Source organism: Mandrillus leucophaeus, unplaced genomic scaffold (genome assembly GCF_000951045.1).
Source record: "Mandrillus leucophaeus isolate KB7577 unplaced genomic scaffold, Mleu.le_1.0 Scaffold38, whole genome shotgun sequence".
NCBI classification, from domain to species: Eukaryota; Metazoa; Chordata; class Mammalia; order Primates; family Cercopithecidae; genus Mandrillus; species Mandrillus leucophaeus.
This window is the reverse complement of record NW_012104031.1, coordinates 3,895,709-3,908,402: the sequence shown is the minus strand read 5'-3', so window position 1 is coordinate 3,908,402 and position 12,694 is coordinate 3,895,709. Positions and strand designations below refer to the sequence as shown.

General features: G+C 42.8%; 1 protein-coding gene across 5 annotated transcripts in view; it reads left to right on the top strand.

Annotated features, from left to right (window-relative positions):
• The window catches only part of PPP1R12B (protein phosphatase 1, regulatory subunit 12B), a 231,359-nt gene extending 219,786 nt beyond the window's left edge, over nucleotides 1-11,573 (top strand). For 3 of the 5 annotated variants that reach the window (XM_011990518.1, XM_011990521.1, XM_011990522.1), the window contains one exon: nucleotides 10,734-11,573. In XM_011990518.1, the coding sequence (XP_011845908.1) occupies nucleotides 10,734-10,820 (87 nt within the window). In that variant the 3' untranslated portion in view covers nucleotides 10,821-11,573. Of the gene's footprint in view, nucleotides 1-5,265; nucleotides 5,447-10,733 lie in introns of all 5 variants that reach the window. The other 2 variants (XM_011990520.1, XM_011990517.1) reach the window with 2 other exon arrangements.
• The last annotated feature ends 1,121 nt before the right edge of the window (nucleotides 11,574-12,694 follow it).

Genomic DNA, 12,694 nt, shown 5'->3' with positions numbered 1-12,694 from the left:
GATACACCTCACAACTCACTACTTTCCTTTCTCTCCTCACCATGACCTGCAGTGACCATCACCTCTATTAGCCACTTTAATGGACAACTGCCATCCTGGGCAGTTTTGAGTGCTAAGAACTGGAAATCTACCCAAAGGAGTCAATTTGCTGCCATGGGAGGCAGTGAGGCAGTGAGAGGGGAGGAGGGTGAAAGGGGGAAGATGGATACAGAGCTGCAGGGAATATAGAGCTGGTCAGGGTAGCCACCTGGAGATGATTTTGAAACATCTGATTCCTGCAATGCATGATGCCACATGCCCATAATCACTTAGCACCTGCTCAGCATTTTTCTTTCTTCAGGCATCTTATTTTACCAGATACATGATGCCAAGCATTCATTTGGTGAGACATGTTTCTTCAGCTGGGAAGCTGAAGCACTGGGATAGTATTAGGCAGATCCCCAAATGTCTTTCTATGAGCAAGCATCCCTAGTATGCAATTTGGGAGAGACGTTTATTGTTCCAGTGGCCTAAATGGATTGGTTATTTGTTGGAAAAAAAAAAAACTTTTTAAGATCCGTTGAGGTTTTAGTTTACACCAGATCCAGTGCTCATAATCAATCCTGTTACTCTATAATTCCAGAATGAAGGAGAAATCTTGAGCCTTGCCCCTGCATTTCCTACCACTATCCCAAGGCTGTAACTGTAACATTCACATAGAATTATAAGCAATATCTGCTTGTATCTCAAACATTTTAAATCTTCCAAGTTGATTCAAAGCAGCAAGAAATAGAAATCGTAAGTAATTGATTCTCCTGAAATGGTGGAACAGTATGCCCTAGCACCTAAACTTCTCCATCTTGTGATTTTTTTCAAACACACCTTACTACCACACAGAAGTAGTCTCTCCCACTTAGAGCAGTGACTTATTAGAGATAACCAGTTCTTTTAATTTTTAAGAGATGGAGTCTCGCTATGTTGCCCTGGACTTGAACTCCTGGGCTCAAACGATCCTCCCATCTCATCCTGCCGAGTAGCTGGGACTACAGGCACATGCCGCCACACCCAGCTGAGCTAACCGTTTCTTCACGAGTGAATATCCACAGCTCCTTGTTGCATGGAGGCTTCTCCATTTTTGAAACCTCCTGAGTTATACCATCTGTACTCTGCTGTTAGGCAGCTGTCAGTGTTGCTTATTAAGAAATGGCCTAAATGCTGATCTAGAGCATGTAATTGAGGCCAAAGCTAGAGCCTTCCAAGGAGTACCTGGGAGCCCAAAGCCAGCCTCCACCCACCAGTCATGGGGCTCTGTGTCACATCCAAGCAGACCCACACACAATAATCCAGAAAGTGGTCAAATTAGAGAAATTGGGCCCTTTCTTATTTCTGTTCCAATTCTAAATTGGGAATTATGGAAGCCCCTTCAGTGGTTCTAGTTGCTCTCAATTCTGTAGGTTGAGATAGGCTTACATTTTTTCCTCTATCTCTTTATATTATCAGTCTATGATTTCCTCAACTAGATCATGAGTTACTTCGTTTCCTCAAGAGATTATAACATATGAAAGTGTTTGCTTTCCCCAGCCATAAGTCCTTTGCCAGCAACTCTAAAATCAATTGTTTAAATTATCAAGTGGAGCCAGATCATGAATGTTTAATCCCCAAACCAATAGGTAAGCTGTTTTGAGACTGATTTTTTTTCCTTTTTATTTTTATTTTATTTTATTTTTTTTTGAGATGGAGCCTCACTCTGTAACCCAAACCTGAGTGCAGTGGCTCAGTGTTGGCTTACTGCAACCTTTGCCTCTAGGCAGATTCAATTGCTCAAGCAATTCTCCTGTCTCAACCTCCCAAGGAGCTGGGACTAGAGGTGTGTGCCACCACACCCAGTTAATTTTTTTGTATTTTTAGTAGAGACAGGGTTTTACCATGTTGCCCTGGGTGGTCTCGAACTGCTGAGCTCAGGTGATCCACCTGCCTTGGCCTCCCAAAGTGCTGTGATTACAGGCGTGAGCCACCACGCCCGGCCAAGACTGACGTTTTTTTTAGTTAAAACATTCACTGATTCAGTCAGTCAGTGTCCATTATTCTCCATTATCCATTACAGAGCCAAATGAAGAAGAAATGCCTGTAAACTCTAAAGCCCCTAAACACTGCTCAAATCAAAGCCCAATGCCAGATTTGCAGCTCGTCCAGCACCCCCTAGAGGACTAAGGGGGAGAAGCATCTGTGCCTTTGCATTCTCACCAGTTTTATGTTTCTGTCTGTACCTACTTGAAGGCAAAACCTTCAAAGACACAGATATGTAAATATAAAATTGGCATCACTGGCCCTAAATGAGTCAAAGAAAATACTTGTTTAGCTATCAAGCTCTTCATTCAAACTATGGTTTATGGTGACCAACATTGCTAGAGTGATTAATGGCCAAAATCTCTCTGTACTAGGCAAACAAAGGTACAGGTGACTTTCTTGCTGAACTGGGACCCAGTAGAGCTTGGGGCCAGTTGGTCATGTTTGTTGCATGTTCATTTTGTACAGATGCTCAAACCTCCTTGGAGCAATCAGTAGGGAACAGTAGAGGGGGCTAATATCCAGTGAACCCTTAAAAATACAGTAGGTTACTCAAGGAAAGAAAGTGACTTCAGCCCTGTTTTTCTAACTCTACCAAATAAAGTACAAAGGCCAGGTGAAATGGGGGAACCATGAGATGGGCTAACCCAGATGTATATGCGGCTCTGTGGTTATGAGGTGTGTTGTATCTTTCTTGACTTTTATTGGAAAGGTAAGTATTTATGAATTCTTGTCAGGAGAAACTCCACCCAGATCCTCGATTGGAGTAGGATTATATGCCAACTTCTGACAGGTGTGCATGTCAGTGTGAGCTGTGCCAGGCCTGCACCTGGTCTTGGCCCACATCAGATGTGATTACTTCTCTACTGCATCCTGCATTCAGCATCAGCCTCCTTGTCAGATCTCCCCTTCCTTTCCTAGGTCCTTGCATGAGAGGGACCCAGCAACCAATTCCCTTTTAGATTGATCCTGGAATTTTTATTTTTATTTGGAAAGATGACTAGCTGACCCTGCTCCTTAGCCCTGCCCTTGCCCATTCTGTGCTGGGCCCTGCCCCTTCTCCTCTCCTCCTTGCCTTGCCTTGTTTTCAATACTGCTTCCCATAGAACATTCCACCAGATTGTTTCCTGCCTCTCTCCCTCATGCTTGATAACTTCCAAAGTCTTTCACCTTGATCTGCTTATACTCACTTGTTAAATTGAGTCACTTTCATCATTCATGTCTTTAATGTTATTCCCTGGGAGGCAAGTACCACTTCATACAATGACAATTGTTTGACAATGATTATATTGAAAGCTTTGTTCCAGTGTCAACATCAAAGAAGGGTGAGAGCCAGGGACTTTCCATTGGTTTTTAAATTTGGTCCCTGCCCATTGCTTTAATCTTTTCCATATGCTGTACCATGATCTCCCTCCTCTATCCTCACCATGGCCAAGATGCTTACAGTGAGCAAAGAAGATTGCCCAGTCCTCACCCTCCAATGGCTACATGAGACAGTTTGGCTAGCCTACCTTTATTCCAAGGTGGTCATTCTTTCTCTTTGGGAAAAGAGAGATTCAGCAGTTTGTCTCTGCTTGTTTTTCCTTTTCACTGTTTTTCCCCTTCATGCTACCTTTCATTTTCTTGCTTCTTCACTCCCAAACAACTATAACTCTACTAATCTTTCATTTCATTTCTATCCTTCCCATCATATAGATATGAGAGACTTTTCTCTGATACCTGGCCACCTTTCTGTAGTCATTATAACCCACAGGATTGTCCATCCTCATACATGAAACCCTATTTGCATAAAAAATCATTATTCTCCTCCCAAAGAGTTGATGGTCTCAGTTTCGGGGCAGTGCAGATGACTACTTAGGAAGGACAGTAGCAGAGTCGGCAGGCCTTTGATATAATTCCATTTATTAAAGTCTTTAAATGTCTTATGGAATATGGGGTATCAGGAAGAATGTCTGTGGACTGGTTATTCTGTTCCACTTGCAACACTGACAGACAGGGCTGGACTAGCACATTGGTCCAACTAGTTTCATTATCATTGGACATTTATGATTTCTCCAGCTTTTTTGCACAGCTATAATTTCCAGAGTATGAGTCTGTTTATGAACACCTTTAAGCAGCTCCCAAACTGCTTGAACTGAGACAAAGAAAGCACAGTTAGCTGTGAATTTAGTGATGCATATAATCATATAGCAGGTCAGAGACAGGTTAGCAGTTATTGGATCCTGAAACAATCTCTCTGGACTGCAGAGGAAAACTAGCAGGGTTAATGAAGCTTCCTACAAAGCAGGTTAGAGGACGATCCAGAGAGCTGACAGTTCTTTCTTATTTGGGTATGTGTCACTTTAACCTTCTAAACAGTACATGCCCTGGCCAAAAAAAAAAAAAAGTGCTTAAATAATAGGCCTCTCTTTTATTTTCCTTGTTTTATTTTTTTTAAATAAATGAGGCCAAGTGCAGTGGCCCACACCTGTAATCCTAGCACTTTGGGAGGCTAAGGCAGGAGGATTGCTTGACCTCAGGAATTTGGGACCAGCTTGGGCTACATGGCGAACTCCTGTCTCTACAAAAAATATAAAAATTAGCCACATATAGTGGTGCATGCCTGTAGTCCCAGCTACTTTAGGAGGCTGAGGTGGGAAGATGGCTTAAGCCTGGGAGGCAGATGTTTCAGTTTTGTGCCACTGCACTCCAGCTGATGTGACAGAGTCGGACCCTATCTCAGATAAATAAACAAAGTGAGGGTAAGGAGCTGAGTATGGGGGGAAGGTTAGAGGAAGGGAGAGAGAAAGGGGCAGCAGCTAGATTTAAGAACATACCAAGTCCTCATCTCTAATCTCAGTCATGATGAAGGGTCCCTGAAGTTATGCCTCAACCATGTTAATTTGGTTCAGAAGGCTCCAAACCACATGCTGGGCTTTCATTCTCAAAAGCAATCCATATGTGCCTTTTGAGAGCCTGGCGGTTATATTCATATGGCATATTTAGATCTTAGCCAAGAATCAGACACAGCTCTCCTTCCCTGTTGCTTTTCTCCATCATCCTTCCACCTGCCCCCCATTTGCTCCATGACTGCTGCCTTTCTCATTTCCTTTCTTGCATGCAAACTAAAAACAAAAACAAAAAGTCACGTGATTTCTTTGTCCTACTTTTCTCTCCTCTGGTCTGTCTTGTCTCTCTCTGTCTTGTCTGTCTGTCCTTTTCATGTCTCACTCTCTACAGAACCTCCACCAGCTAAAACAGATTCAAACCTTGAAGCAGATGAACGAGCAACTGCAGGCTGAGAACAGGGCCCTGACCCGAGTGGTGGCCAGACTCTCGGAGTCCGTCGAGTCCTCGGACACCCAGGAGCTCTAGTTCTTGTCCCTCCTCTCCAACTCACTTCCCTCCTTCACTACTCCAGGCAGGTTCAGTCTTCTTGTTAGTCCCAGAAGCTCTGTGCTCATCCCCTCCATCCGAGCCTCCATATGCAGGTTCCTGTAAGGCTTGTTTATCTGCAGATGGAAGCAGCCAGGACTGAGATCATAGAATGGGACTTAACAGCCTAGGTCAAGGGAGGCAGTGAGACCTCAACTGGGCTACCAGTATATTCATTTGGTAAGGTCACCACATTACCTTCTCTTCCCCTAGAGACCGAGTATGAATTTGTTCACTCAGCTACATATAGGTATACACAGTATGTGCATATACCTATGTACATACACATGTACATATTTCATTGACAGGGTCATTGCCAAATGGAGATTGATCTTTCTTAGACAATAGTAACCCAAGTGCAACCCGCTCCCCTGGAGCAGTTGGGGTTGGGCCTTGGGTAACCAACGTCAGGGGCTCTCAGTCTTGGCTGCAAGAAACATCTAGGAGCTTTTAACATATACCTATGGGTATATTTTAAACATATACATAGCTTTTAACATATACACATAGGGATGTCTGGGTCCATCCCCAAATAATCAATGGTCTGGGTTGAGACCCAGACATCAGTATTTTTTCAAAGCTCTCCTGTTGATTCTTTGTACAACCATGGTTAAGAATCATAACCCTTTGGATACCAGACGGTCCTCATGGGTGACAACATTACTGATGGAGAGGACTAAAACTCAAGGTTGGAACTGTTCCTGCCCAGCTCCACTACCAGCAAAAACACTCTCCATCCCACTATTCAAGCATAATTGGATAAGCATTCTTTGCCTCCTTCTGCGGTAGTCTTTGCTTTCTTCTCCCTCCTTAGGAGGCATATCTCTCATTCCTGTCACAAATCTTTGGGCCCTAGAGATGTGCCCCTCCCTGTCCTTAGTGTGTGGGCTGTGAGGCAGATCACAGCCTATATAAATGAGACCCTCATGGAGCCAGGCCCTGCCTAATGGGGCCAGCTTTGCAAAGGAGATGGCAGGCAGTGGAGCAGAGATCAGAGATTTATTTTCAACTGAGAACCAAAACTGTGCTTGGCAAACTAGAGCCTTTCCCTGGCTATGGATCTGAAAGACAAGCTCACAGACAACTGGTTTTTCTGTCTCAAGATGGTATGATGGGGTCACCACTCCTCTGAGATGAATTTTTAATTGTCAGCAACAACCTAATTAGTCCTGGCCAGAGCCTGTTCTTTCTTTCAGCCTATTTGCTTTTGCCTTCAGGGTTAGTAGCTGGCAACTAATATCCACTAGAACTGAATCACCCGAATTATCATAGGACTGAGCTAATATCCCGCTGTAGATGCTGTCATAGGCAGAAAAAAAATTGAAAAGGAAGTCCTACTATGGCCTGGCTGTAAGCAGCCACTGTTAGGTCCAGACTCCATGCTTTAACGTTAGCCTCAAGATTCCTGGAAATTTTTACTTAGGGCAAACTAGGGACCCCCCAAAAAAATGTCCCAGTTATTTTTAGTATCCCTTTGTTGCAAGATCGTATAGGATATGGGGCAAAACTAGATCTCATGCTTTCAGTAGTTAATAACCTTAACAGTTGTCATTTATTAAGGCCTGTGCTGAATACTTTATATAGTTTTTCTCATTTTTTCTCCAAAACCATTATTGTAAAAATGAAAAAAAAAACTGAGTCACAGATTAAATAACTTGTCCAAGGTCACTCCGAGAGTAAGTGATAGAACCAAAATTCAAACCAAACATGTCAGGTTCCAGAGTGCAAACTTTTCACCACTGTAATATAAGCTGTCTGCATATTTGGCACAGTTTTCACCATTTTTTAAGCATATGGCCCAAACAATGCGAGAAGGATCTATTGAGCGACTACACTGTGCCCCCAGTATTACAGCTGAGGGAGGAAGGGCAGCATTCTGCTTTCTCAGCATTGTGACTTCCTTGTCAAAGCCTAACTTCTGAAGAGCCATTAACCTACCAAAAGATTTTGCTGCCGTGAAGAAAGCCATTGCCTGGTATATGACCATAGCAAGGGTTAGCAAACTGTGACCCACCAGTATGGCCCATAAGCCATACAAATAGTCAAAAAAGAAATCAAAAGAAGAATAGTATTTTACAACATATGAACACAAACATTATATGGAATTCAAATTTCAATGTCCAGAATAAAAGTTTTATTGGAACTGAACCATACTCCTTTGTTTACATATTATCGTTATGTCTGTGGGTGCTTTTGTGCTACAACAGCAGAGCTGAAGAGTAGCAACAGAGACTGTTTGACCTGCAAATCCTAAGATACTTGTTGTCTGGCATTTTACAAAAAAAGCTTGCCGATTCTTGCCAGAAGGAAGGATGAGATAACTAAGCCAAACTGGCAGTGCAATCGAGAGATTTTGCTCTACCTTTTTTTTTTTTTAAATAGTTCCCTGGAAAAATCATCTTATCTCAGCATGTAGAGCAAACCACTTACCAACAAAATACCAGAGGGAACTCCCTTCCCACTTTCCTTGTAGTTAAAAGCAAGACAGCTCATGTAAGACTCATCCTGAGTCCCTCTCAACCTACGGCTAACCTTGCCCTATGTCTCTGAAGCTTTAGGACCCCTATAGCCCCTTCCTCTTTAACACATTCCTCAAAGACTGTAAGAAGTAATAGTTGAGAAATGTGTACTTAATTTTATTTGCCCAGGGTATCTTTAACACCAAATTGTGGTAAGCTCGGAACTTACAAATTAAGAAACAAAGATCCAGAGATTTAAAATGATAAAGCTTTGTTAAACTTCATACTTATATCGTACTTTTACATATGTTCTTATTTAACCATTATTTAACTTCAAGTGGATATCAGATAACACTGTTCATTTCCCCCTCCTCTGAGTTTGAACTTTGTGAGGCTTTCGCCCTGCCTTGATTTCTACATTCCACCTCTTACACTTTTTGCCACTCCCTTTAGATGTCAATTGTAGCATGTTGCAGCTGCAAAACTGCCTTGTCCAAATTTTTTTTCAAGGAATTGAGTTCTTGATGTGGAAATAAATCACTAAAACTCTACAAGACTCTACAAGTTGTTTATACATTTTTTAAGGCAGCTCAGTTCTGATTTGATGAGCTGCTAAGCAGGGAAATGTAATCCATTGCCATATACAGCTTCTTCCTACCTATGGAATCCTATTATGGAAATGTGGCTTTCACAGTCTCACTTATACCCAAGCTGCAGCCCCAGGATGGGGCGTTAAAGAGCAGATTGAACACGGAAACATGAGGCCACCCTGGGTTTTTTCTAAAAATCTCATTGAAATGAGTTTCCAAGCGTTCAGTCTGGTAGACAAGGCTACAGGAATAGAGGAATGAAGGAGAGGGCAGTCAGACCTGCTTTGATTAAATCAGAGGTAGGAGACCAGGGTCAAAGGACTGCAACTTTATTTTTATATTTTCTGGATCAGAGTCTTCTTAATGAAGTTTGCAGATTATTTGCCTACCCTCCCACAGTCATGAGAAGACTCACAGTGATTGTAGGAACACTCAATATCGCAAAGCTGAGTATGTATGTCAACACACTTCCACATCTGTTACCTCCTGTGAGCCTCGCAGAGTCCCTACCGTAGGAGAGAGTAGGACAGGGACTGTTGTTCTTATAGAAGTACAAAAATAGAAATGCAGAGAAGGTGAGTGATCTGCCTAAAGTAATAGATCACTAGTGACAAAGACAATGCTGGAATTTCAGTTTCTAGGCGTCAAACATTTTTGGTGTTTTGTTTTCCATCCCACGTGTAATAAAAGAAGGATCTTTGGAGTCAGGCACATTGGGATTCAGTATTAGCTTTGCTGGGGGCCTTGAACTAGTTCTGGCACTTTTCATTTCCTCATTTGTAGAAATCGGGATAACAACTGTATCATAGTCTCATGAGGCACTAGGGAGACCCTCTAGCACAGTGCTGTCCACATTATAGATATTCTGTAATTTTCCTTTTATTTCCCTGATACAAATTATGTATCTGTGATGCATATTTGTGTACATACACATATATTTATATAATTTAACCTATATGTTCCCTGAGAGATCAAGGAAACAGATTATATTCCTTAAGGCACAGTTAGATCTCCTAAGTGGTTAATAGCAGAGCCAGAGCTAGAACTAAATAGGCCTGACTCATAACACCTCAGCCCAGGTACCCTTTACTGGGGGCATTACCTGCCCCTGGGGTCCTGTAGGTTTAAATGACTAGTCAAAGGACACCTGTATTGAACAGATACAAATGTAGCTTTCTGTAGCCTGCATAGTGGTGATACATTTACCCGCTGTCCTAAATCGCTCTTGCTGCCAGTGGGACCCATACATAAACTGTACCCTTATCAACATCCCATTAGGATTTTTCAGATGCACAGCGTACTTGTCAAAAGTGCCTGATCATGTAACAAAGACTTGGACTTCCAGGATGGGACTTGAGGCTATTAGTTTTCCTTTTTTTCACAAGTTAGACAACAGTATGTGTAATGTTCCAAGATGGCAGAACTGATAAAATTGAGTTTCCACTCCCTCCCCTGCCTGACAAGCATCTATTTCTGTGAATTACAATGCCATCCCCTAAAACTGCTGATAAGGCCTCTGGGTATCCTTTGGTGACTGTCAGTGGGGAGCTTTGGCAAGGATTAAATACATGCCTAGTGTTCACTGTGCCTGACAGCTCTGTGACTGTAAGTTTTCTGAGTTTTAATGGTTGAAAGTGGATATGTATAGTATGGCCAGTGAGAATATGGAGGATTATTCACCGAAGGCACCAAGTGGAGGACCCTTAAATCATCTTGTGCATATGGCAGGAAAGCTGAGTGCGGCCTCTGTGGCCTTTGCTCTTGTTTTTGATGAGATGTGAAGCAGTATCCTCCTTTAACTCTTCTAGTTGACCACCACCCCCTTTCTGAATTCTTTCCCTATGTCCTCACTAGCCCATTTTGGCTCTCTCTCCAATTTCTTTAGACTAGGGATGAGTTTAAGGGCAGGAGAAATTGGAAGTAGTTACTGATTCAATAGAATGAAAGGATATACAGTGTGAAATGTGAGGTCTGCCTATGAAGAAATAAGATATTACTGCTAAATATGCCAGCTCAAAAGATGGAGGGGCTATAATCTCCCTGAAGATTAACAATACCAACTCAATAAATAGGAAGATTGAAAGGAATTTTATCCCTGGGACAAGGGACCATGAGACACATTGTCTCAAAAGGCCCTGATCACCAGGTTGGCCTGGCCTGGTTAGGGAGGGCAAAGGAGGATCCTGCCAGGCTCTAACTCACCTTTCCCTCTGTCACCCTACAGGTGTTAACAGAACTGAAATCCGACAACCAGAGGCTGAAAGATGAAAATGGTGCCCTCATCAGAGTCATCAGCAAACTGTCCAAATAGGCTAGGCTCCAGATTTATGAGGAAACAAAGGGACAGTATTTGCTGCCCCCACCCCTCTTTTCCAGTCCTTGCCTTCCAACCAAAAGAAATGGATGTTTTGGTGGAAGGACACTTCTTTCTAACACCGTCTTCAGTCACCTCTATACGCTTTACATTTTCTCTGCACTTTCAATGCCCTGTTCTTCCAAAACGCCTATCCCAAGTTTTATGACAGTTTTAATTGAAGCATGATTGTGATAATTCGAGCCATCTGGAGAATGCTCTGGGGAGTACACTAGGCTCAGCTGTGGACCCCTCAACTTCCTGCTGCTCAGCTACTTTGTCCACATTGGATTTGGTCCAAACATATAAGGCTTCTACCCAAATCAGTATCCTTCAGCTTTTTACATTGACCCAGTGTCCTCTGATATAGGTGAGTCTTGTGGTAGCCACTCCAGGATCCTGATTGGGGTGCCAAGAGAAACAGCAGGATGTTGAATTGATCATGAGATGGCCTCCGGAGCTGTTAGCATCCAAGGTGACAGTGACTGCATTGAGGTGCTCTATTCTTCTTCACCTCTCAGGAACTTTTATTTTTTCTATCAACACCCAGTAATCTCCCTAACTAGTTTTAACCTTTATTCCTCCCTCATACCTAGCCCTTTCTTCAAGGCTCAAATGGCCCTGGCTTCATTTATTCCTTTCCTTTCTATCCTTTTATTTTTTTCCCTCCCCCACCCCCTCACTCAATGGTATAAAAGCTAGGACAGAGCACCTGACCTCAGTTGTCTTTGGCCGTTGTGGGGAATCATTATTCTGGAGACAAGAAAATCATCACTCTGGTGCCTTGGTGGCAGCACCACTGCCCTGAAAGCTAGACTATGGCATAAGTGTCAGCTCATTGTTTTCATCTCCCACTTCCCCCTTCAAAGTGATTTTCTTTATAAGAAAATCTGGCTCTGAATACCCCATTCTGCCTCACTTCCTTGACCTTGTTTTCCTCTCTTCGCTCTGACACCTGCTTCTAATGAGAAATGAAGTCAGTGCAGGGAGGAATGAGAGGTGGGGAGGGGAGATTGTTGGGAGATGGACTAGGAAGTGGAAGCAGGCTGGAAAGACACATATGGTGAAGGTCAAGTATCTGAGGCCACTTGCAACATTGTGGCAAAGAAGGTGGAAGATAGCAGCCCACTGGACTGTGAGAATAGTGGTGAATTTGATTATTTCCAGTGGTTAGATTTAGTGGAGAGATTTACTTTCTTGGAAATTAATAGGGAAATGGCACTTAATAGAGGTTTAATGGAATGAAGTACTTTCAACCCATTGATGAGAGTCATGGAAGTTTAGAGTGGCAAGGCCCAGAGGTCATTAGGTCCAGCTTTCTATTATTGTGTCACAGGGACCCCTGCTACCACAGTTTTGACCCATAGGCATGGTCAGGTAGCCTCTGGTGGCTATGCATTTATTACTCAAAAGTTGGGCAACTCTAATCGAGAGAGTTTTTCCTGATATCAGCTGAAGTCTGCCTGTGGATTCTCGTTGTAGTCCAGATCTACTATCTGCAACTCTTTAACAGCTCTTCAGATATGTGCAGTGGGTGGTCTCCCCCTCAGTCCTACTTTGAGCTGCTGTTACCCTAGTCCTTTCAGTCATTCCTCATATGGCATGCTTTTCTTACCTGTCACATCTTGGCCATCCTCCTCTAGACAAAACCAGCCTTTAAAATACCATGCCCAGGCCTGGAAAGAATACTCTACACATCCAGTGCAAAATTAAACCATTAGTTCTTGATGATAACCTAGCATTAATACTTACAGTATTTTCCTTTTGTAGGAGCTTTATCCCTTGGTTCACTTGAGTGTGCGAGTCATTAAATCCTCATCATTTTAGGGTTA